This window comes from Agelaius phoeniceus, chromosome 2, assembly GCF_051311805.1.
Source record: "Agelaius phoeniceus isolate bAgePho1 chromosome 2, bAgePho1.hap1, whole genome shotgun sequence".
In the NCBI taxonomy this organism is placed as follows: Eukaryota; Metazoa; Chordata; class Aves; order Passeriformes; family Icteridae; genus Agelaius; species Agelaius phoeniceus.
Genome location: NC_135266.1, coordinates 108,604,085 through 108,630,914, shown reverse-complemented (window position 1 = coordinate 108,630,914; position 26,830 = coordinate 108,604,085). Strand labels below are relative to the sequence as shown.

General features: G+C 39.1%; 1 protein-coding gene across 19 annotated transcripts in view; it reads right to left on the bottom strand.

The window, feature by feature from the left end:
• The window catches only part of ROBO2 (roundabout guidance receptor 2), a 1,034,237-nt gene that overhangs the window by 14,153 nt on the left and 993,254 nt on the right, over window positions 1–26,830 (bottom strand). For 11 of the 19 annotated variants that reach the window (XM_077174511.1, XM_077174512.1, XM_077174513.1 and 8 more), the window contains 4 exons: window positions 23,612–23,872; window positions 20,117–20,331; window positions 10,405–10,587; window positions 5,491–5,661 (listed from right to left, as the gene is read on the bottom strand). In XM_077174511.1, the coding sequence (XP_077030626.1) occupies window positions 5,491–5,661; window positions 10,405–10,587; window positions 20,117–20,331; window positions 23,612–23,872 (830 nt within the window). The remainder of the gene's footprint in view (window positions 1–5,490; window positions 5,662–10,404; window positions 10,588–20,116; window positions 20,332–23,611; window positions 23,873–26,830) is intronic. The other 8 variants (XM_077174525.1, XM_077174526.1, XM_077174518.1 and 5 more) reach the window with 1 other exon arrangement.

The window sequence follows — 26,830 nt, the reverse complement described above, 5'->3', positions numbered from 1 at the left end:
CAATAGTCCAGATTATTTAAAAGAAAAGAAAAATCAGAAAATAGAAGCACCTTTAGTATCATAATGAAAATTCTTCTATATCATATACACATTTTTTACAAGGAACAGTTTTGATAATTCTGTTTTGGGGCAATGGATAGCCCAAGTAAATCTCTGCAGCCACACCAACTTCACAAAAACCTGTGTTAGCTTACAACAGATTTGGGTCTGACCTGTTTTCTAGTCCTTTCTACCTTCCTGTGTTGTGAAGATTTATCAAGGAATTGAACTTGGCTCAGTAACAGGCATGGAAAAGTAAACCTCTGTTTTGCCTGCAGGGAAGTCTGATGTTTATAACTCTAGTGCAACTGAAATTCATTTTATAAATTGGTCAGGAGGCCTTTGGAGGGAGTTGATTTCAAAGTCTCTAATCCAGCTTTATATAATGCTTTATATAATGCTACACAGAATTTTTTCATGTCCTTGCTGTAAGAAGTGATACTTATGCCTCACACATGGAGCAGAAATGCTTCCAAAGTTGCTGGGATGTCATTCCAGTCAACACCATCTCTTACAGAAATATGAGATGTGCAGGTTATTTGTGTTTTCAAGAGAAAAAAGTTGTACCCAGTGATGCTCCTGTGCCTTTGCTCACAGCTGCAGTGCTGTGCCCCAGATTAAGATAAGCACCCTCTGGCAAGAGCAGCCTTTTAATAATCTGTCAGAGAGCTTGGTGCATGCTTTATGTTCAGCACTAATTTATTTGAGAAATTTTTCGTTATGAATATAGATGCGACCTTTCATGACAATGACTGCACTTGAGTTACTGTAGGTGGAAGCAGGAGGGTATGGGAGCTTGCCAATGTTAAAATTGCTTTATAGTGCTGGCTTCCAAAGTGGCATTTCTTATAATTGATTTTATTGCCATCATAACCAGTTAATGTACAGAACCACAACACTGGCATCTGCTTATGCAATCTGAAATAGAGATCACTGAAGTTGTGATTTATAAGCACTTTGTGGAGATGCATTGAATCCAATAAACACAGCCATAACATGACATGGGACTGTGCAATTTTCCCAGATAAAATATTTACCGTTCAATAAAAGCAAAATTTTCAAGTAGTAACACAGAAAAAAAAAAGTTTAAATTATTGCAGTATTAAAGTTTAAAAAGACTACCCTACTTCAGAAATTGCTCTCTAATAGTTGTTATTAATTAGATACTTAAAAGGAAAGAAAGCTTGTACTTAAACTATACTGCATGTTCTAGAGCTGGCTGCAACTCCTGGAATTACTGTAGGGTTACGGTGTTGATCTACTGCTAACCTGATTATTGCTTTTATCCATCCACAAAACAAGCATAAAGACTGACTTATGTATAGAAGTGAAATGAAAAACCATGTTTGTAAATTTCCTTGGGTGCTTTAAACCTATGGATGAGCTGAAGAGAAAAATAAAATGTATCTTGCAATGAAGCTTCATAGAATTCTAGAAGAACTACAGGTACTTTGGAATTAACATTAACTGGCTCTGGCCTGAATACAAACTTACTGAACTGTGTTACAAGTGTCTGAGAAGATCTGTAAGAACGGTTACTAATTGTAGGCAAACATCACCTGACTAAACTGTTTTTTCACCTCCTTACTCAGGCTGACAGCCACATAACACCTACCTGTCCTTTTTAATCAGAGAAGCTGGAAGGGAGCTTCATTTGGAAATGTGGTTTTTGATTTGCTCTACTACTTACATCCTGCATTGTAAATCTTTTGCCTTAGTAAATAACTAAATATTTTCTGCTCTCTTTTGATCAACCCATCAGAAAACCCATTTTCTGATGGGTTGATCAAAAGATCCCATCTGGAGTCATGAGTTTGAGACAACATTGAGAGCAGTCTTGTCTTGCCTTGGCTTTTCTACCCCTGCTAAAGGGGTAACAGATGTCAGCTGAGTTAGAAGTCCCAGATCCTCAGAGGAAGACCGATTACCACATAAAGGCAATCATGTCAAGCCATCGTGTCAATCCCTTAAGTTCTGAATTTAGAAATGTAGGGACTTCAGTGGGATTTTCAGAGAGGATACCCAGAGTGGTAACACTGATTCACCCTACTTCCATCTAAATCTCATTTATCCTTCAGGTGGTAGGGAAAATACCTGAAAGCCTGCACTGAGCTAGTAACTTTCTAGGTCAGTAGGATGTCATCCAGACTTTCATTTTGAAGCCTCTAATGGCAGGATTATCAAACCTGCAAGGCAATTCATAAGTACATTGGTGGGGAGGTGATGGTCTTATTGATTCAGTAATGGAGGGACTGTGATTGAGGAGCTGTAGGACATCAGAGTGCCTGATAAGGGGGAGATGGATATTCAGTCTGGGATTACTCCAGCCCTTCTTTAGAAGGCAGAGCATTGGCTAAATGATTCAGGCAGCAGTCAAGGTTTGGCACAGCTTCTCATTATTAACTGGAAAAGGCAGCAAGTTAAAGAACCTATAAGGACACACCTTTCTACCTGTGTCAGTGATTTTTTCTCATAGGAGAGATAATTACTGTGACATTTAATAGGCCCCTGAAACACTTTATAGCATCAGAAGGTAAGTATTTTCTCAACATTAAAAATTATTTTTAACACACAGTAGGAAGTTAGTAGCAAGGCATGGTAACATAAGTCTTATGTTCCAGTTCTCCTTTTCAAACCCTAAGCATATTTCCCTTCTGCCTCCTCTTTGATTTTTTTTTTTGCATCTCATGCTCATTAAGGAAGGGCTTTTAACTTCAGTCACAAAGTTACTGTGCTGCAAACTATATGACAGATTCTACTGTTTTGCTATTCATGACTACATTGTTGCTAGGAAAACAAATTATTCCTTGAGCTCTAACACTAAAACCCCCCAGGTTTTTGTTTGCAGGTTTTTTTTTTTTCCATTTTTGTTTTTGTTTTATGGTGGACTGAGAGCTCAGAATGAAAGTTTTGACCATCTGAGGGATTCATAACATATTCTTCCTCTGCGGATTTGCTGTTGTCTCCATAGTCTTTCAGGATGTAGAAGTGAAAAAACAAGTTGTACAGCAAGACAAATATGAAGACTCCATCTAGAGTCAGTCTCTAGAGGCTTCTGACCTGCAGCTGAAGGAAATGAAGAAGCAGGGTTTTAGGGGATTTGTGTGGATTGCTGTCAAAACTAAGCATGAAGTTGAGGCCTCAAATGCTTACACAGTCTGAGATGTGTGTGCTATGTGTTAATATTACAGTTTCTTAGGTCTTTTGCACTGTCCCACATGGTTACAGTTAACAAGGAGGAAGCACTCAGGATGTGTGTGGGAATGGGCAGAGAAAGCTGGAGCTTTCTTAGTCAATGAAAATTGAAAATGACAGACATCTGGTATGTGATGAGACTTAAACACAGGATACCAGGACTCATCCAACTTGGGAATTTGAAAACAACTGGCAAACCAAGTATATTCTCACAAGACAAATCCAAGAGGAAGCAGTTATAAGGCAATGGATTGGAGACATAAGAAAAAACAGAGAAAATGTATAGCGATGCTTTTCACAGAAATCAGGATGGCCCAGGGCTGAATGGACTGACCTGGATTAGGGCTTGGAATTGCTGGACCTATCTGAGGCTCTCCTACTTCCTCTTTCTAGCTATAGCTTAAGCATAGTGATATTGTCTGTCTTTGTAAAGTTCATTGCAATATTCCCCAGAAAGCACCCAGTTGCCATTTTTAATTTCTGCGAACCAGAGATTCCTAAATTCAATTGTTTACATACATGCAGGTGGCAGCAGCAACTTCTAGCTTCCTTAATTGACAAATGATCTTTTGCAAATTTAACTATGACTCAGACTTGACATTACACTTTAATGACTCATATTCAGTAGGAGTTGAAGCGGAAAACTGTTCCATTTGTGTTTGTTTGTTTGTTCCTGTGTTAATACAGGATGGGAACTGTTCCTCTATTGCTCCAGGACATTATAAATTTTTGCAACATATAGCAAGAATTTTAACTAGGTTTATAAAAGGCAAATATTAATCTAATGGCATCCAAAAGCTGTTATGGTTTTGCCCATGTCTGAGAGGTTGAAGGAAATGGTATATCATTGGTATTCTGATTTAAATATATGAAAGAAACTCCAGTAAGATTAGTATTTTATTAAGGATAAGTATAAAGTAATAGGAGTCTCCTCTTTTTAAATGAATCTTAAAATTGAATCTCTTTCGCTTATTTAAAACAATGCCAAATTTTATGATGGAGTCACTCTCTGAGGAGCCCCACTTCCATCTGTCTCATGACCTGAACTGGATCCCCATTAATTTTCTGGTATCCACACTATTGTAAAACACTTCTGTAGCAACAGTATTCAGAAGCAGAAGGATTAGTGTCCACCATACTGAGTGCACTAAAAACTCACATGTACACAGAATTTGCGGCCTAAGATGCTCACAGTTCAGGGTGACAGGATATGGCACTCAGAAGGGTTAGCAAAAAATGTACAGCAAGAGTATGGCCACCACTACAAGTGACATCCATAAATTTGCAGTTACTGTTCTCATAGGCACATCTATTCAATGGATCTGTGTAATAGAGAGACCTCTGCAATATATCCACAAGGGGAGGGAAATAATGTTTAAAGGAACTTGGATCCATAGGAGCAGAGTCTAAGCTACTTTAAGCTATTTCCACAAATAATATCAGAGGGAGAATGAGCCATAGAGCAAGAGATGTAACAATAATCCCTTCAGTGAACACTGATCATTTCAACACCTACAGGTGCAAGGCCAGGGATCAGAAGAAATGAGGGGGAGGTAGCCAGCTGGTCACCTTCCTATCCAGTCTTACTCAAAAACTAACTTGTGTCTTCTGTCAGACTCAAGAAGGGTAGACAAAGAAAATGGAAGAAAGAGCTGATCTTAATTATTAGAAGAGCAGAACAGACATGCCTGAAATTTCCAGATGGGAAGTAGTCGTAAGAGAGAAGTGGAGATGTAAAAGAGGGAGACACAGTCACTGAGGTCAGTGGATGTCAGGACTGGAGCAGCACGGACAAGAGGTGAGGCAGAATCATGGGAAAACATGGCACATGTTGCTGTAGCTGTTGGGTGTCTGTCAAAACCAGCACAAACCAGACAAGTCCTGTGGGAGCCGCTCTCTGCTTCTCCTTAGAGATTCATATATACAGGTACTGCTAGTGGTGGGTTCTTTCATAAAATGTAAAATTACAGGCCATTTTTCAATGTCAACTCATGTGCAATGCAGTCATTTTGGGGTAAGATTTATACTGAGATCTGAGAAACCCTAAGAGATGATGACATATGCAGAGCAGAAATGGGGAAAGGCTCCTCCAACCCTCACCCAAGCCCCGCACGGCTAGAGCTCCAACATGGCTCACACGGCAACCTGGGGACCCCAGCTCCACCAGAGCAGTAATTGATATTCCTGAATTGATATTCCTGGAAAGATGGCTCTGTGCACAGCTGCCTGCTGCAGGTGTCCCTGCCCAGCACTCACCGTCCGTGATTCCCTCGCGGCGATGAGGCAGAGCGGGCTGCTCCAAACGCCCGCCCTTGTGTTTCTTCGTGGGCCTCTGCCTCTGACCCTGACTGACAGCTGCGCTCGTGTTGCTGTCAGTAGAAAAAGGACTGCCTGGCCGAGGTCTCTGAGAGGAAGAATATGCTTTGCCTAAAGAATTAGAAAAAAAAAAAAAAAGAGAGAAACCAGAAGAAAAAGTGTTATTGCCTTGAAATGGGCTGTTCTATTAGTGTCTGCTCTGAAATATTAAACCAGGTCTAATTCTCAGAGGCAGGCAAGTGTCCCCCCAAGGTACCCACTGCTAACAACTGCTTTGAGACACACCACAGCAAGTGAAGTAGGGAAATTTGGCTTTCTTTTGTCTTTAACTTCTATAATTACAATTATTCCATCTGTTGCGATAAAACTACTGTATGCCATGTAACTCCTACCTGCTCTGTGTGCTGAACAGATGTGTCATAACAACTCCTCAGCCTTGAACAGGGAAGGAAAACAGTTCTGCAATCATATCAAATTTATCTCCTCCTGCCTTCCACTTTCATGTTTTCTGAGCCAGATTCTCATTTTAGGGGCTCCCATATGCACTGTATATCTGGAGTAACTCCAGTGAGATAAACATAACTGATTTTGCAAGCTATGTGGCTTTGCAGCACTGTATACTTAAAGGCTCTCTTTTCTCAAGAAATAAAAATGGAGGTATATTTAAATGCTAGCATTTTCCAGTTAATTTTCAGTACTTTTATTTGTTAAAAATATCTATTGTGACCTCAGATTTATTTATATATCATTTTATATCTCATAGATATAGATATACATACATGTGTGTGTATATATATATATATGTATATACACACTATTCAAGCTGTGTGATTTTCTCTTCAAGAAATATCTTTGATGCTGTTCTATGGAGCAGATGATTCAAAGCCTCAGAATTTAAAGAACACAGTTCACTTACTACATTCACTTCCTCTTATTCTGATATTTTTATTCTGTTAACTAGACTTCATATTAAATGATAACTGATGAAAACTAAAAATCACCATCTTTGACTTTCTTTTGTTCATGTGTATGTCGTTCCTGTGAAATTTTGGAGATGCTAACATCTTAATTCATTTAGAATTGGTAATTAAAACTCTTACATATTTAAATGCTATCTGCAGTGTAAAATGCACAAGCCAGTCCAAAATTCTGCTCTTTCAGTGCTACTGTGGGCCCAAATAATGTAAGAGATGATAGAATGTGGCAAAATGGGTGACTTCTATTTTTCTGGTCAAGTGGGCCCATGATAGGAAGGAGGTGTTTTTATCCTCTGGTTTGCTTAGACCATGGTCTAACCTGCAGGGAGTTATGTTTTCCAGTAAAACCTTCCAACAGATGTGCTTACTTCCAACATGCTGTCACATACAACCTGATCTAGAAAAGCCTAGCTGGGAGTAATATGCAGCTCAGCATCCTGCTTGAAACATTCTCAGCACCAAGAGGGCAAGGTGAAAAAGTAGCCATAATCTCTCTAACATGCTGTTTCACATTAATACATACATGTTAGGATAGTATTTCACTATTTGACTTCTGAGATTTTGTGACTGTCTTAGGCTTGATCTTCTACCTTCTGACTGTTTTGCACCCTGAGGAGGGCACTGCTCTCAGGCAGGCTTGTCCCCAGCTGCCCATCTGGGCTAGCTATCAGAGGTCACCACGTCTGAACCCCTCATTTGGACATTCCCTAACCCTCCTCTACAAAAAAAACCCCAAAAAACAAACAAAAAACAATGCCTTTGCTAACCTAGCTCATTTTAACTGAAATTGGGTTACAGAATCCCTGCCCAAGCAGCTAATTCTGGAGCTGGGAGAAAGCAAGGAATAAGCATTTGGGAACATTAACCTCTATAGCTGGCACAGCTGCAGCCAGACAAAGACAAGTGATCAAGCCCTTTTTTCACAGATAAGGATAACACAGCAGATGAACACAGAAGAAATATTAAGATTTCATTTAAAAATTAAAAAAAGACTCCTAATGCAAAGAAATTCAGATGTGAGCCTGAAATTCCATCCCAGCTCACAGCACGCTGCACAGATGTTTTGCAAAAATAAACTCACAACATGCAAATGCAACTAGTGAGTGCAGGGCACAGATTCTTCACACTTACTCTTTTGACTAAAGAAATGTGATTATTCACTCAGAATGCTGGTTTTAAAAATAAATAGACACCAAACATTCTCTTTTATCCCTTCATGAAAATGAGGTAAAATAAATAGCACTGACCTAAATCATACATGGGGCAAACACAAATGATGTGCAGACTCCCATAGCACATTTTTCAATGCACTTAATAACTTATTACAGCACCTTGTATTTGTGTGGAGCCCTGCCAGTAAGAACTGCTGAGCAGTGTCAGACTTTCTGCAGCAGATTTAGTGTGTTTAAGTGGAGACAAGGATGAATCCGCTAATTCTTGATTTAATTTCCCAAGGGTGTTAGAAAGGAAAGCTGTTTTAACTTCATGGCAAATCACATGATGGCTTCTGGAAACTGGAATCAAAGTGTCTGGCAGGAGAGACACATTGCATCTGGATTCACCAGTGCCCCTCATGCTTGGCAATCAAACATTCCCACGTGAGGCTATCAAGCTGGACACCTCCTCCAGCATCTACCCCTGAGAGTATTTCACAGCTGTTCTAAACGGGTGGAAATGACCGTCCAGACTGCAGAGGGATAAAGAGTCAGGACCTGCAGGCTCCCTTCAGGGCAATGAGCAGGATAACCCTGCTGCTTCTGCACTGCCAGGCACTGGGCTGCACTCTGGGGGGCTGCAGGGCTGCAATGGGAGTGTCTGACTGAGCCTCCCTGCCCTGAGAGGCGACACATCCTGATGGCACCGCAGGGAACAGGGGCAGATTTTTTGCAGCGAGCAAAAAAACCATTTGCTGAGGTTTCTGTGAGGAAAAGGAGGGAGGGCTGTTTGCTTGCGTGTGGGTTTTTATTTTATTTTCATTTTGCCTGCTGGATCATTAAGAGAGTAAGAGGGTAATAATCATAAAGTCTCTGCGACAACTGCTGGATCCTTTTTTGTACCCTGTGTTCTAATGGTCTGTGAGGATTTACACACATACTCACTTTTAATGCATTTGTGACCTAATCAAGCTAAGAAAATACAACTGACAAGGGGGCTCTCATCCTTTCATTGTAGTTTCCATTCACATAGCTACAATAAAAAAATCCTATTTATTTTAAAGTGTGTCGTATTTATTCTGTGTTTGTATGTCCATTTACTTCTGTTATGAATGTGTTTGTGGTGGAAACTGCACTCATCAAAGGTTTGATACAAGTTACAGCAATTTTGGTGAATCTTTGTATTAACTTTTACTGGAGCAAACACCATCAAAAAAAAAAAGGTTGGAAAATATTTACTCCTTTCACTCAGAACCTGGGAGACTCTTCAAGGAAAACAGTATATTTTAAGTCATAGTTTGGCCAGATGCATCCATACTAGATAAGTTAAAGTCTGCATTAGTTTATGAGTTTTCTTGTTTTGGTTTGCTTCTCTTTTTTTTTTTTTTTTAATTTTTTTTTTAAGTGATAAGACAGATTTACTCAATTTTCCATTAATTGGGGGAAACAACTGAGGGTTTCAGCTATGGGGAAATAATCTTTCAAGGATGACTATGTCTGACCAAGGCCAGTGACAAAAATCCCAGTGATTTGAAAAAAGCTGGATTTTAGGACTTTGCCATCAACTCTTTCCTTTATTCCTAATGTTCCTAAAAGGCAGTCTTTGCCATGAAGTTATTGCATGCTGAAAGCCTACAGTTTCCAGCCCCAACATGTGAGGGCTGAAAAATGCACACATTTTACTGAAGGAGAGACTTCATACCAGACTGATAGTCTAAAAAATTTAAATGATAGGAATATTATGGGACCTGTCATCTAGAATTAGCTGAGGAAGCATAACAAAAAATATGACCCAAGTCCATACTCTGCTAGATTAGATTTGTGGATTTAAATAATTAGTTGTTGTTGCTATTTTCACAAGACTAAGGAAATGCAAATGTATCCTTTTCTTTGTATTTGTGTATTTAAATAATTAGTTATTGCTGCTATTTTGACAAGACTAAGGAAATGCAAATATATCCTTTTCTTAGCAGAATAAAGATAATATTTCTTTATATTTTTAAAGAGAAATAAAACATATGGAGCTTTAAAAATAACTAGATTATATTTACTTTTCATTAATTAATTTCAGAAGATTGGCTATTTTCAAATGTAATATCCACTTTACCTGTGTTACATTTTACTTGACAGATTCAATTGGCATAACCAAAATTAAATGTTATCAAAAGACATTAACTTATTGAATTAAGGATTTTTAAAATCAGCTATTAATTAAACTTTAAACAGTTTGTATTTTTAACAATCAAAGCACACCAATTCACCCCATGCTCAGAAAAACTTCACAGAAAAACACAGTTTTTTGCAGGATGAAATGCAACAGAAGAGCAGGGATGGAGGTAACAGTTTAAACGTGATGTTCATCACTGGAAAGGGAACGATTGTGAGGAGATTGCAGAAGATGAAATCATCAAAGACTGCAAGGCAGAATTAGTAATTTCTTCACTGAAATATTAAATGAGCATAAGTCAGTAAATCTAGAGCAGAGTCAGCACTGAGGGGAACTGCAGCAGACCAAAGGTGCAGATTAAAAGCTTGTGCTATTCACTACTTCAAACCACTAAAAACGAAACACAATGCAAGGTTTGATTTAAAACATAGTGAAAGAAGTATCTCCATCCACCTCATCCCATGCATGTTAGACAAGTGTGAGACACAATTTCACTGAGAGAAGGATAGGCAGAGACACCCTCCATGCAGAAAGCATCACCTTGGAGTCTACAAACCTGTTCTTGTCAGGCTGGTTCCATGCAGCCTAAACCCAGCTTTATCTGCTGCTGCAACCAGTGCTTGTGCAAAAGTGCCGCTGGTAAAGATGGAGTCATCTGAGGAGCTACCTACACTAGATCTATGGCTAGAAAAGTTACGGTCCTCATCAGACGCAGACCCCCATCCATTTACCATTGAACCTAAAAACAAATGTAGGGCGCCAGTGAGTGGTGCACATTTGATAGTCTTTGTTCATCTAAAGCTTAAAGACCCACTTAATATGTTCTTTCTCCACAGGATACCCAAAATTCATTTGACAGAGCTTGGTAGAGAAGAGCAATTTTAATTAAAAATTAAATCGAAATTAAAATTAATCTAAAGCTTACAGACACACTTATTGTATCCTTTCCCAACATTTATCTGCCAGAGTTTGGTACAACAAAGCTAGGTGGGATGTCATTCATAACTTGCTCCATGTAAACAAAATAATACATATTCTCTACAAATTCAAAGGTTCCACAGTAAATCCTTTTGAAAATTAATGTTTTTTTTCCCTGTGATTGAATTGAATGTGGCTAGTTTTGTAATTTTTGTTTTACTTGACTTGTTACAAATATGGATCTAGTTTGATATTTGCCAAACCGAGTCTTAATTTTGGACTGCATATATGTAAGTCTCAGTAGATATGGCTAAAGTCAGACATGGGCTTCAAGGACTATTATGAACAAGACTGGCCCCATGTAATTTTATCAATCAAAACCTTAAAATAAATGAGCAGTTGTAATGGCCTAAAAATAGCTGATTTAAAGTAGTTCACTCTACTGGATTAAAGTAGCTTTTTTACAAGGTTAGAAATAATTAAGATTCAAGAGCAGAGCAAATATATGCTCAGATTTAACAGTGAGTCAGTTGCTAGACCAGCGCTGGCCCCATGGTACCTTCTAACTATGGATTACCACTACTGCAGGAGAGGAAAGTGATAACAACATCATAAAAATGCAGCCAGAAAACCAGATACCAGAAAAACATGAAAGAAATGTAGAAATCTTGACAGAAGTAAAATATAAAGAGCAAAATAGAGATGGAAAAAATCAATCTTATTTGCTCTTCACTTATATTTTTATTTTTTCTGAGGCACCAATCAAGCATCAATCAGCTACCCATCAATTTCAAAAGCTAGTACTTGGTTCATTTCTTTTTTTTTTTTTTTTCCAAAGTACTGTAATTCTGTTTCTTTCAGGGTTTCAGATGGAGATGGTGGCGTTCTGTATTTCTGAAATGCCCCAGGGTCATTCTGCACCGTGCAGTGGAGGCAGGAGGCAAAGGGAAGAACCAGCAGCAAGAACTCTGCTCCAGGAACGGGGCAGCCCTGTAAAATGAGCCACCAAACCCAGTGAGGTGTAGAGCCACCAGAGTGCTTTTGGGACCTGAGCTGCTGCAAGGCATTGAATAGTGCTGTTCTGAGATAGTACAGGCACCACACCCATCTCAAAATTCCTGAAATGTGCATTTTAGCTATAGCTATATGTTGGAAAAAAGAAAGAAGCCCAGTGAACCTGGGAGAATCTGCAGAGAACTGGTTTTCAAAGACATGAAGACATGTGTGGAGGAATGCATCATGGCCCTGACTTTGCTCAGTTAGCAGAGCTGAATTTCTGTAAATGCACACAAAATGTGTAGCTGTACAGTAGCCTTTTTTCAATCCATGTCCAAGAAAGCATTGCTGTGTTTAAAATTGTTAAGTAGTAAATCAATAACGACCTGCTTATTAGTTAATTGATAGGCTAATTAACTAATGGTGGTGTCAAATATTAAAAATGTCCTGCAAAAAATAGGTCATGAGTGCAATTAATGAATCCTGGAATTCAGTAGCATGCTGCACCACAAAGCCCAAGAACAGTGGATTATTTTGTGATGCTGCAGTGACCAAACCTTTTAATGTCAGAGAAGTGGCAGGCTATAATAACAAAAACCCGTGCACTCCTCAGATACAAGAAAAGAAACCAAAGAGGGCTGTGGAGGTCTGACAGGCAGGAAGTGTGTTAAGTGCAACAGAGAGTGACAGAGTTTGATTCTGCTTGCCAAAAGCACACATAAAATTGTTATTTTCCAAGCAGACTCGACCTGATGCAGACAGATGTGAGGGAGCCCAGATAACAGCAAGGAAAGGCTAAAACTGAATTTCCTCTGAGAAGACATTTTCTGAACTAACAGTCAAAGAGCAACAGGACATCATAGAGAATGGGGAGCAAAGACACTTAGCAACAGTTATTGGTGATGTATGAAAAGAGATACTACAGATAAAACACCTAATGAAGATGTAAGAAAATGAAATGCTATAACTGAGGACATTTTCAAACAATCACTTATAGGCACATTCCACAAAATACGTGAGCACAAGCTGAAACATAAAAATGTAACCAGAGCTAAGCATATCCAAGGATGATGCTTAGATGCTAAAAATTTAACATGTGTGCCATTAATTTCAGGGCCCAAGAGTTTTGTGTTATATATTCTATTGTCTACATGTAGAGACATATAAAACCATATACAGAGCACTTTTTGTTTTCAGTGCTACAGTCTGTGAGACTATGGATGTTTTAAAAGAACATTTAATTTCTATTTGCTCACATTGCTTTGTCCATTTGATAACCACAGCTGTTATACAACATACAATGCACATGGAAATTCGGGTGTGACTCTTTTCAGGGTATGGGTAGTAGCTGGTTTTCATTTGCTTTGTTAATTCATAAAAAAAAAAAAAATCTTGTTTTAGGTATGAAATATACTGAAAATCTGCAAAAGGCCATAGTGTGTGAATAGAGCTATTGTTCTACACACTCATACACATACCAGTTTTTCTAAAATTACCTACATTTTTATTCTCAGACTGCCAGTTTTCTAGGCTAACCCTATAAAAAAGCTCTGTTCCCCAGCTCCTCCACATTCCCATGGACAGCAAGTGCTAGTAAGGCTGGGAATAGTGTGCTCTGCCTATGGGTCACTCCCCCTTCCCCTCTCCTCCAGCAGCTGCTCTAGGAGAGACCTGCCATGCTGCAAACATAGCTCTGTTCTTGCAGGGACATGAGTTTTAATTAAATGAGTTTTACTGAAATGTCACGACCCCACCTGGAGTTCTGCATCCATTTCTGGGGTCCCTGGCACAAGGCAGACATGGACCTGTTCAAGTGCACCCAGAGAGGAGCCACAACAACGATTAGTGTTGGAACCCCTCTTCTGTGAGGACAGGCTGGGACAACTGGGATTGTTCTCTGCAGCCTGGAGAAGAGAGGGCTCCAGGGAGATCTTCCTGCAGCATTGCAACATACAAAGTGGGGTCACTACAAAGGCAGAAAGAGGCTTTCTGATAAGGCCTGCAGTGACAGGACAAGAAGAAATATTTTCAAATTGAGAGAAGGTTTATATTATATATAAGGAAGAAATTCCTTACCATGAGGGTGGCAAAGTACTGGGACAGGTTGCCCAAAGAAGCTGTGGATGTCCCAGTCCTGGAAGTGTTCAAGGCCAGGCTGGATGGGGCTTGAGCAACCTGGTCTAGAAGAAAGTGTCCCTGTCCATGGTAGGGGGCTTAGAACAAGATGACCTCTAAAAGTCCCTCCTAGTCCAAACCATTCTATGTTACTTCTGGTTGCTGGAAGCAACTTTTTTTTATATAGAAGCTTCTTCTAACTGCTGAAATCAGCAAAACACCCTGAGACACGTTCAGCACCCACAGCTGTGTGTGACACAGGATATGTGTGATATGGGGAGCTCAAGGCGAAACCTCTACATTATTTCTCCTGATTCCTGAGCTGTTCAGCTTCCTGCATAAACAATTCCTTCTCCCCAGCCAAACCTGCAGCAGTAAATCCCATTTTGCTCTGACCTGCAGAGGTGTAGACATTGCCCAGAAGGCATGGGAGTGCTGGAGCCCAGCCTGGGCACCTCAGGCCACCACACAGCTGTGTTAACACAGCACACGTGGTGACTGCTTGTTTAAAGGCATCCACTGGCCTCTTGCTTTCCAAATCAGATGCACATTTGTTTTTCTCTGAATAAAGGCAGAATAAGAGATGCTGACATTCCTTTCAGATCAACTGTGCATTTTGAAATGGGATGAAACAGGCTTTTAGTGTCTCCTTTACATGCAGCTCACTATGTGCTTTCCAAGAGTACATTTGAGTTTTTACGCTTTCTGGCAACTGTAAATTTTACTCTTGCTGACAGCAGCAGTAAATGCTTTATGCAGAACAAAATCAGCTCTGTGAAAAGTTGAACTCTGTTTTCTTGCTCCATAAAATATCTCTTGGTGCTAATGCAAACAGAAAGCTTCTTTGCTCTCAGGGAAAGGTGAGGAGAACAGAGGTGCCAGCTTCCAGTAGACTGCATGCTACTGCTTTTAGTGGCATTTTGCTTGCAATAATAATGCTTTTTTTTTTTTTTTTTTTTTGGTAAAGTGTACTGTTGCTTTACTTAAAAATAATAATAAAAAAAGTCTAATGCACCTGTGAAATAAAAGCTGCTCACAACAAGCCTGGCACTTCTGAGAATTCCATTAGATACTTTTCTGCATCTACCAGCCTCTATGTGCTTACTTCATGTGTTTTCCTCTACAAGACTATCCAGCACATATTAATGCTAAGCCCCTGCTCCTCTGTAGTTTTTGAATGGAACAGGGATAGGCTGCTTAGGTTTCTGAAGTGTGGGTGACATCCTTGGGCACTGATGCTACTTCAGCTGAAATCAGTTACAGAATTCTCTCAGTCTTTGTACAGGAGGAAGATATTATCTTCTCTTGGATATATCTGACCACTGTCATGATTACACAACAAGAATGCCCACTGATTTTGGTGGAAGTGATGGAATAGAAGGGACAATAGTCATTGAACCACCAAAATAAGGAAGAATAACAGAAGTGTTTGAATGCAGAATCTAAATATGATCACACTTCCAAAAGCTAGACTTTGTTTTTTACTTTCCTCCACCATAAATGCCCATATATTTAAATGCGTACACCTGCAATAAGCCTCTAGGTTTTAAATGTTTTATTTTTGGGCAGAAAACACTAAAAAAAGGAGGAAAAAACCATACATAGATATTCAGCACTTCACAGGTCCAATGATAATTAATGACCTTCATAAACATCTAATGAAAAATGAATTTATGTCACTTAGCCAAATTTATTTCTGTTTGCATTCCATCCTTTTAGATTTTTTTTTTGTTTCCATATTGCTGAAAGGCACAAAAAAATCTCAAATTTATTCAAGCTGTTAGAAAAGAAATGCGCACAGAACATTAAGTAGTTGCTCAAATGTTGCTGAGCAGTAAAATACTATGATAAAGTGGCAACTTGCTGTGTCTCTATTACTTCTTCAGCACTAAAATTAATTTATGATCAGTCATCAATTCATTTACATGTCATTTTATGCTAAATCTATCGTTGCTGATGAATGCATATCCCTAGATCCATTAAGCTAGAGTAAAGTCTGTGCTTTATAATATGACCCTGCTAATTGTTGCATTACCATTTTTATGAGATACAAAAAGTAGCAGTTTCCTATTTTCTGAGCACATATTTAATCCATGAAGCACATTCTTCCTATTAAATGCAATCTGTCTAACTGCTTATAAACCAGAATCTTTTGCAATAGGTATCCCTAAGCAAATCAATACAAATATTGAGCTGAGCCATGGTAAAATATGGCTCATGAAAATGATATTGTGCAGTTTTCAGGAATTATTCCATTTGTGCACAGACACAGTGAATGATCAACTTTTTCCATACAGACAGTGATCAGTGAGTCTTTTAATCAAGACCAAAACATGTCAAATAAGGGATATTCTTCCTTGCTGAGCTACACAATCTGAAGAGATTTTTATGATTTAGATCTATATAATTCTATTGAGAAAAAAAAAATGTAACCCATTTGTTGAGGCACTGTTTACAAGAATAACTCTCTGTTTATATCAGTTTGTATCAGTCAGATAGAAGAGGTCTTACTCTAATTTCCATGATAGTTAATGAGTCAAACTCTTCCCTCAGTGAAAATGCACCAGGACTGAAGATACACAACTCACAACCAGCTTCACTGGTGCTGCAGGAGGAGGAGGAGATAAGGAGAGGGCAGAGAAAACCCCCAAACCATAACACTTTGACCTGAAGAAACCTAGGCTTGCTCTTAGTGATTTCAGTGAGAAGCAAATTAATTTCTTCTAAAATCATCATATGCAATTAATTAAGTCTATTAAAGTAGAATAATGCAACAGACTCTTTGTGGCCATTCATGCCATAACTCTGCACAGAAATTCATTATAAAGGCAAACATTAAACATAAGAGAAAGAAAAAACATATTTCATTGTGTCTCTGAAAGCAAAAAATAATCCTAAATAACTATGAATTAAAAGTCAAGTGAGGAAAAATTTTACCAGTGTTTTGTGGCTCTTTCTCTCTATTTTTTTAAGCAGATTCAGTGACTCAATATCCTATCAAACCATACTGGGAATGAAGCAAAACCTTGGCTTTAATTTCATATTACATCCCACAGATGTGCAAATTTAAACCTCCCTCCTTGAATTCTCTTTGTGCTATCTGGAGACTGTTAAGATACAGTTCCTGTGCACTCCTCCTTTCTTTTCACTTTATTATACATGTCAACATTATGTCTCTGGCACCTGCAAAGAGAAAAGCTTAATAGTGCAGATTAAATCCTTGTCTGCATCTTCAGTTAGCTGTGACTAAAACTCAAGGGCCTGGAAGACAACTTGACTTTTAAACAGTTCAAAGGAGCAGCACTGTGGTGTCAGAGGGATCCAGCAGTTTGTGCTTTGGCTCACGCAGTGCCAGTGCTTCCCCTCAGAGAATCCCACACTTGGCACTGCAGGAAATCCTTGTTCTCAGCTCAGCCATGAAGAACAAAGCTCCATTTCAGTCCAAAAGTGGCTATCTTTGAGGCATTGCTGAGGCTTGCTAACACTACAGGGTGAGGAACCTCGCCCTGCTCCCGCCACAGCAACTCTGTTTGGAGGAAGTCATGTCCAGGGGATGTCAATTTAGATTTCTCACAAACACTGAACTCCCAGGGCACTTCAGAATGAACAGAAATATTGCTTCATCTGGGTCAGCTGTTCTCATCTGCCTCCCTTTTCAAATACGTTTAGAGAAGTGAAAACGTGATCTATGAATTCTTAGAAAAATGCTGGCTGAAGTCACCAAAGGCTCTGTGAAAAGAAGTAGCTTATATATTCTCAGCACATGAAAGAACAATTTAGTTGTTCTACAGTATTTTAAAAGCAATCAAAATGAAGAATGAGAAACAGCTTGGGAACAACTGAAGCAATTTGCTACACACTCCTTAACACCATTAAACACAGCCTGGAAGAGTTAACAGAAACAGATAAAGAAAAATTAAAATTTTCTTTTGAAAAACAAAATTTGCCCAAGTATAATAGGCAATTCCTTTCCATCCTTAGGAAAAAAAGAAAAAGAAAACCAAACCAAAAAACAGGCCCAATACAAACTCTTCTAAAATCAAGGTTTTACCCATATAGTAACTGAGGAGAACAGAAGTAGTTTTGTTATTTGGAGATTTTGCCATCTTACAGACCCTTTATATTAACACTCTGGGTGTACTCCTGTAAGGCTATCATTCCTTAATAATTCAGTATAAAAGTTGGCTAAGTGCTATAGGGGCAGTCTGTAATTTTGCTTCCCCTCCAGCTGCAGATTCCCTTCCTGCAGTGCCAGCACACACCTTGCCAGGCAATGAACCAGAGGCAAAGAATGATCCAGATAGTAATTAAACAAATAAAAGAAACAGCAAAAGAAAAACCTTAAACTTCAGCTGGATGAGGCCACATGAAGATAGTGGTGGTGATGAGTGGAAGCATATTTAGATCACTGTCATGGTTTCTGGTGATGAGTGGAAGCATATTTAGATCACTGTCATGTCAATCACCTTACGTATACTCCCAGTCTACATTATGAAGTTCTGCCCAATTTCTTCCAAAATATCAAGAAGCCTTTAGCAATCGAGTAATTAGACATTTAACACTCCAAAAATTAAACAAGATTTTGAAGGTTATTCGTAAAAGTATCAATTTTAATAAGCACTGAAATTTCAAATTGGAGCAGGAATACAACTATCCCTTATTTGCTCTAGGGAGGGTGATCCAAACTATAAGGTGAAGATGCTAATGTGGAAACATTCATTTTCTGATTTACAGATACATAAACATTGCCATATTAATATCTACCAAAAGAAAAATGTATACCAACCTGTTTTTTTGAATTTATTTATTACTGTTCTACAGTCTAAAACTCTTAGTGAATTCCTAACAGAAATGCTTCTGAGCCATTAGTGAGATATGCAAAAATATGCAGAATTATAGCCTGAAGGAGATTACTCTAGAAATTCAAGCAAAGTGAGTTAACATATGCATGCACTAAAAAGTTAACCTTCTCAATTCAGAGATTTAAACTTTAACTCTATGTCCTTCAGTTGCATCTGGATTTCAAATTGCAGCAGCAGGGATACAATTCTTAAATCTTAATTAGAGTGGCAAGCAGTCTGGCTCTAGGGTGAAGGAAAACATGGAAGGTGGGATTAAGCTACACACTATTTCATTAAAGAAGGGAAAGGAAGAAAATTATAGTATTGATGCTCCATCACTCATATTCCTGCAGTGTTTTCAGAACAGCAATCTTTAAGCATGAGTGCAAAAGCCTTGGAATTTCAGAGGGCCAGACAAAGAAGGAAATCAGTGGTGCTACGGTAGGAAGTTGTTCTAAACAAGTCTCCCTTAAGGTAAAACCAGCAATGAGTGTTTGTCTGCTGAGATCAAAAACTGAAGCAGAACTCTCTAACACTGTGACATTGGGGATATTTGGGTCTCCAGCACACCTTCACATTATGGACACAGGACATTACATAGAGGCCCTGGTTCAACCTAAAGAGAACTACACTGATGCTTACACATAGTGCATGATGTCCATATAGAATCCATGTTTTCAAAAAACAATGTCTTTCACTGCCTAAATTTCACCAACAGCACTTCAATTAATTCAGATTCCATGCATTAATTTATTATAGTAGGTCCCCTTTCTAGGTCCCCTTTGATGATGATGTAGCTTTCCAAGGCATGCAAAGGACACGAAGGAGTGAGTGAAGGAGGGTCAGAATTATTAAACAGATTTTCTAAAAGGGAACAATTGCTAAATTCAGCAATACAAAGTATGTTCAAAATACACATTTTCCTACATAAATATTTACTCTAGAAATAAATGTTGTGCCAATCTAGCTACACTTACTCTGAAGTCCTTAACTTCCTTGTGTTCATCTCAGAAAGCATTTGCCCAGCAGAATATCTAAAAGTGTTTTAGGATAACATTTTTATGCTGCTACTGATTTATGAAATATATATTGCTAAGCTGAGGTCTTCCCCCTCCTTTTTATGTAACCGCCTTACTTCTCTACTAGAATGAACCTTTCATGAAAGCCAGGATATAACTGAATTTTCTTTCAAGTCTTTAAAGCTTTTTAAAATTCATGAATTTCCTTATCATTTTTCAGCAAAGCAAAGTATTTCCAAATCCTTCTTTAACTTTAGTGTTTAGCATTAACATTTTAAATGTTACAGAAATCGAGTGGAATAAATTTTCACTTAGAAAGTGTCCAAATGGTGATGTTTTTTACTGGTAGTAACAAGTTGGTGTCAGTGTGTTTGGTTACCTGTTACAGAGCTCTCTAGATTGTCCATACTGGAGCCTGGAGTATGCTCTAGACCTCTTAGTGGCCTACTGATTTCTACAGTTTCTTCTTCAATATCATCCTCATCGTCATCGTCGTCTGGAACATCTGTTTCCAAATCTGAAATAAGGTTTCCAGATACGTATCCTAGGGGAGGAACTGGAGCCTGAGGAGGTTGTGTATTGCTTTGGATGTGCCTACACAAACAAACAGGAAAAGTTATCAGAATGGATGAGACTTTGCAGCCCATGGTCAATAAAACACAAGCCTTTCAACAAGTCCTGAAGTACATTTACAAAACGTGCTTGGTTTGGCCAAACTCAAGAAAATTCAGTTCAGTTATTCACTGCAGCTTCTAAGACCAGAGTGCCTGCACACTTTCCAGTCTAAAATAAAAAGAATAAAGATAAAATCCTCGAGGATGGGGAAGGTGAGGAGTGTCTTCTCACAGACAAAGAGCAATAGACACAGAGGCTGCATAAATCAGGTAGGAAACCCATGGAAAAGCACAATTCTGAATCCCAGCCTAGCACAGAGGTGTCTCACCCAATATTCCCCCTTGCAAATCACACATTGAACCAAAGTTAAATCTCACTCCTTCCGCTTAAACAGATGCAGTGCCTGAAGCAAAAGTCACCCTAAAGAGGAGGAAATGGCCAGTAGGACAGAAGAAATTTTCAAGTCCAATGAATGCATCATTAGCGAGGCCTTTTCATTTTGCTTTATTCCAAGAAGTTTAATGGATTTAATTGCAGCAGTATTAGGGCATGCATGTGTGAAATTACTCCATGCAGCAATTACATAAAGCAAAAAAAAAAAAAGAAAAAAGAAGACAAAAAAGCATCCAGAGGATAGCTAAATGGCCAAAGGCAAGCATGGGATTCAGAGTTTGATGTGCCTGGTCCCTGAGAGAAAAGAACACCGTCAGCTTTCAGAGCAGCAGTCCCCACAGCACAACAGGCACACAGCAAGCAGTGCCAGGGGACCCAGGCACGACTGGCCTTGGCACAAGAGCATGTACCACACTTGAAATTGCTAACTTAGGCACATGGGAATCCTTGGGTGGCTCTACATGAGGTGCTATGACCTGATTTGAATCGGCAGCACTCTGGATGGGATCCAGGATTCTGCTGGTCTCTTGCTTGGACATGAGTAAAACTGAAGAAATTACAATTGTCACCTGTTTGGCTCCCAGCTATAATACATTTTCAGTGGAGACCTTGTGCTGAATTATTGCCTGCATGAATGAATTATCTTTATTCAATGAGCCTTTTTTTTTTTTAATTTTCATCATGTAAGTCTATCAGATATGAGAACGTCATGGTAAATGTTATGTACCACTGGTAACTTTCTCCACCTCACTGTAGGTTTTACCTTATTGCCTATTCTGAATCTAATTTCCAGAACAAGTGCTTCCTTTCTGACATACAACCCCCTTCTGATTAACAGTTATTGAACACTTTTCTGCCTGGACACCAGGTTTTTAGTGTTTGACATTGTGTTCAAAACACTGGGGCACTAAAGGGCACTACCATCTAACTAACCCTTAATAAACAGTGTGATTAGCTCCTAATCAAGCAAAATGCTTAAGTATATGTTTAATGTTAAGCTTGTGATAGAACAATTGAAGTCAATTTCTCATGTACTCACAGTTAAGCATATACTTAAGTGATTTGCTGGATCAAGGCCATAATGATTATGTACTTTTCCAGTAATCTCTAATGGGCTCTTTCTTAAATTCCTAGTTGGCTGATGTCTGTATTTCTCAGTTGCTACACCCACAGTACCCTGAGACCCTGACAGGTCTCATTTTGCTGTTTAGTTTTCCCCTATCTCTACAATGGACAGGTTAACTTTGTGAAAAGAAGACTGAAAAAATATTCCTTCCCAGTCAAAACAATGGAGGACTTTCTACTAACTTTGACTAGCATGATACGTTATCCAGCCAAAGAACAAAAATATATTAAAAAATTCCATGTAATAAAAATCACTTGTATGTAAAAATCACTTTAAGCCAATACTCAAAAGGTATGAAAAAAGGGTTATGTCCTTGTTTTGTTTTGGTTTTTTTTTCAGACTTTCAGGCTCAATTACTGTGACTTTACACAAGAGCGACATTAAAATCTGTATAATCCTAAGCACATTATGAAACTTCCTGATCAATTTTCATTTCCCCAAAAAGGGAGCAAGACCTTTCCTGCCAGCTGCATGAGGCTTTGGTGTGGCGTCCTGCTCCGTTATCCGCGCCTGCGCTGGTTTGGAGTTTTGGAGGGCGTAGGAAGGGTAACAGCTGCACAATGCAGCAGCCACACACACTGTGTGGGTGTGCATCTGTGTGCTGGCTCAGAAGCCAGTGCCTTCACCAGGCCAGGTCTAGCTGCTGCCTGGGATTTGGGTCAGTCCCACAGGCAGGCTGGGGTCGGAGCTTGGCAGCGCAGCGCTGCAGCGGGACCAGGGTACCCTGTTGATCGAGTGCAGATTGCAGACAAGCCCCGAGGCTTCCACGGTGCCCAGGGAAAACAGCTGGCTTTGGTTTGGCACTGCCTGCCTACCTGCCTGATGTATTTATGGGAGCTCAAGCTGAATAACTTTGTGGCTTTATTTAGCAGGGAAGAAAGGCTGCTCCTCTGCTGGCAGCGTGCCATTCGGTAACTAGCTCTGCTCCGCTCCGCCGAGAGTCGCGGGCTTTGTCTGGGTAGAGGAGTTGGAAAAGGACAACTGCTGCTCAGGGAACATCCAGGAACCAAGTGACCTTCACCACGTCCCCAGCCTGGTGCAGTTGACAAGTTCTTTCTCAGTCCCTGAAGAGACTGCTTCTGTTTGTTTTGCAGGGGAAATGTTACTGTGGTATTTGCTTGCTCTTCCTTTAAAGAGGCATAAAGCACTCTGAAACACTAGATCCATCCTATAACTACTAACGACTTGCTTTCTGCTGTTTCTGGGTTTTTCCTACGAATCAGAAATTCTCATGGTAGTTCAAAGTACAGAGATGCAAATAATTCATTCTCATGTGACACAGTGTAAAAGCTGCCACATTACTATTCCAAGAAACTATCATTACTTTTAATCAGGAATTTAGACTCTTATTATTTTTGAAAATCCTAAAAAATTCCTGTCTTCTGCTAGCCTGAAAAGAGAGCACTCACAAGTGTATAAAAGCTGTCACGAGGTGGGTATTAACTACTTAGCCAAACAAGTACAAAATTTTGGAGGAATATTGTTTTTACATGTTTTCAGACAAAATTTAGCATATTACCAAGTATTATGATTTAAAAAGCACATATGGATGTGTAGGGCCTTCCAACTGTGGGTAGAGTTTTGCTATTTCTTCTTCCATTTTACTTCTTTGGAAACACAATTGAAACACTGTTGAATACGGTCATTATTTATGTCAAAAAGGAATGAAGTATTGTTGTTGTTATTATTAATATTATTATTTCATTTCCCTGATCAGAGGTGACCCCTTCAAACATTTACCATGTCTGCTTTGCTATATCAAACTGGTAAGCCCTTGTTAACTCATCAAGGTGAGCTTGAAGCATTGGCTGCATCTCCTCTCGTGGAGAAGGCGTGAGAGTTGCAGTCGACTGCTGCCCAAAGGAGATGGCAGGAGATGAAGCTACTCCCCGGACAGGAGGTGTGGGGACACGATCATCATCTTCCTCAAGCTCATCTTCCATGCCCTGATGCAGGTAGGTCTGAACTGGCAAAGGTGGACACCAACCATCACTGTCATATCTACAATAAAAACCAAATAAACTTAGTGTATATTGAAACTCATCTCTGCTGCACAGTAGAAGGTGTAGAGGGTATACACAATTACTGATTCAGTTGGAAATCTTGCACACAGTGTGAGTTCTAAAATTTAATAAAAATAGGGTCTTAATTGCCTAGATTGTCCTTACTGAGTCAGTTTAATTTTTCCCACAACACCTAAGCAACTTGAATAAGATATGCAACAGAAAAATTACTGACCCATTATCACATTCATTAATGGTGATTAGATAATGTTACACCACAATCAACAACAAAAATGAACTAACTCACTTCCAGGATCGTTAATGTAGCAGAATGAATATTGACCTGGACATGAAAATAGCAGCATTCTTAAAAGGCAGAGCAAGCTTTATGTAGTAGCACTTATGCACTTATTTCACAGAATCCCAGAGAAAGCTGGGTTGAAATTGATCCACAAAGATCACCAAGTCCAACTCTTGGACCTGCACAGCACTATCCCCAAGAATCACACCATGAGCCCAAGAGCATTATCCATTTACTTCCATCCTCCCCTTTATCTGTCTATAAATTTACCATTTGTTTCTGGTATGGAGCTTAAAAAAAAGCTCCACTTTCCTCATAAATTCTGGTCTTCCCACCCTGCACACGGGTGTCTCCTATGACGTGCAATACATCCATGTCACAGCAGCACTGACCCCAAGCATATGTTGTGTCACAGCACCAGCTGATAAGGTACATTAGCACACATGGTGGCAGCTCTGCCAGCACCCCCACCTCCTAACCAATCTGTACTGGGACTTACCTAGACAGTGCTACATTTCTGAACACTTTCAACACACCTGCCCAAAGCAAATGGAAAGATTAACCACTAGGAGTATTCTTGGATAATAACACATTCTTCTTTCTTCAGACATAAAGGGTGTCCTGGTAGGAGTCTGTGGTTTTTGCTGCCTTATACCATAGGTGTAAGGGGTGGTGCTATATCTGATCAGGGCTAGAAACAAAAACTTTATATTTTATTACCACTTCTTACACAAGTTTTGCCAGCAAGTCAATTCTTTTCAGTCTCTGCACTCATCAGAGGATCTTTCAATTCAGTGTTGTATGACAGTATCACCCTGGGATACTGTCCCTTAGAGACTCTGGCATCATTCCAGGTGGATAGGCCTTAGTGACTGTGGTCATTCCCTGTGCATCACCTCCCCAGAGTAATTCCCTAATCTGAACACAACTTCAGTTGTATGCAGCTTTGCTGACAATCACACCACTCAAATCTCAACTGTCTACTTTTTCCATCTTCAAAACATCCAGTCTGGCATCAGTCCCCTGAGCACCAGCACACATTTCTTCTTAACTTCTGGTGTATTCCAAAATAACTCAGGAAACACAGTTGCTTTTTTTTTTTTTTTCCCCCTCAAAACACAACCAGACAGCCACAAGCTCTCACAGCTCCTTCACTGTCAAACCATCACACACTCTAAAGGCCATTTCCCAGGCATCATCTAAGTCACTTTATCTTCTTCCCACCTTCAAAGACTGCTGACAAGGTCCTTTTTTCTGCAATGCAGGCAGGCAGTGCATTGCACGATACAGTTAATTTCTCAAACCAGCTTAAAAATACTCCTTTAAAGCTTCTGATTTGGAAGGAAGGATTTACCAATTTCCCAAAGAAAAATGAATTACTGTCAATTTTCTCAAGTGCAAAGCCAGGTTATAAAAAAGCTGGGAACACTGAGATGGAGAAGTTGCAAAACCTGTATTATGAACAGAACATTTACTTTCAGCAAAACCCAAGGATTTCTTAAATTAACTAAACTACTTTTTCCTTATTCAGAAGTCTGTAGTCTACATTTAAACACACAGATTCAGGACAGCTAAAACAACCTGATTTAATAATCCAAAAGTCCATGCACGATATATCTGGTAATTCACATTTGCATAAATTTAAATCTCTATATATGTAGATATAATCATAAACAGATATTCAAACACATATGAGCACAGAAGTGAAAATAAAGGCTGCTTCTTAACATCTGGCCTCTAGGAGAGGTTGAGTGATTGATCATTACCATTTTCATAACACAAAGATTTAAGAAAATGTTACATGATACATATTCATCCTTAGCAAACAATTAAGATATGACCAGCTGTAATTTGTCTTTCCAAACAATATTTACTCAGGACATTTGCAACCAAGGCTGAAGGGACCATCCTAAATCATGCTGTGAAAACTGTGCAGTGAAGCAGTCCTCTTGCTTCCTTTTGCTCTCTCAACCTCATGCTTTGCTATAATGCCTTCTTTTTTAAAAGGGACAGGGGAAAAAGGCACTCCCTGGTGACTCTGCAATGATGAATAATCCAGCTCTGGATGTCCTCGCCTTCTGACCCTACTCGCTTCAAATCCCCAAATGTTCAACTTGGTAGCAAAAAGGTTTCTTAGTAAAGAGGTTTCTCAGTGAAAAGATTCTGCAAAAGTACTGTACCTTTACCCAAATTTTGTTTGAAATGGAAAGCAGCCTAAGCCTGAAGTTCAGGACACTGAGAATCGAGATTTCAGGTACAAGAACCTTTGTCTTCTTAATGTCAGGTGTCTGAAAAGCCACAAGCCCTAACCTTAATTTTAGAGAAAAACAAAATAAAGCAAAAACCCCCCAAAACCAACAAAAAAAAAAAAAAAAGGAAAAAGTAAACCTAACAGACTACATAGTAACTACATGCCACATAAGTGATAAAGCTATAGAAACATCTGGTATCACCATAGTGATTATTGGCCATATCCATGTTCTTTTTTGTTTTTTGAGTAAATCCAATGTGGTGAAAAAGCCACTTTTTTCAAGTACACTTATTGAAATCTAAGTGCCTTAACTTCATTAGCAACCTCTGATTGTATTTTCATTATAATTAAGACCCTAATAAGTTCTGGTTAACAAACATGAGCTTCTATTTTTCTAATAAGTT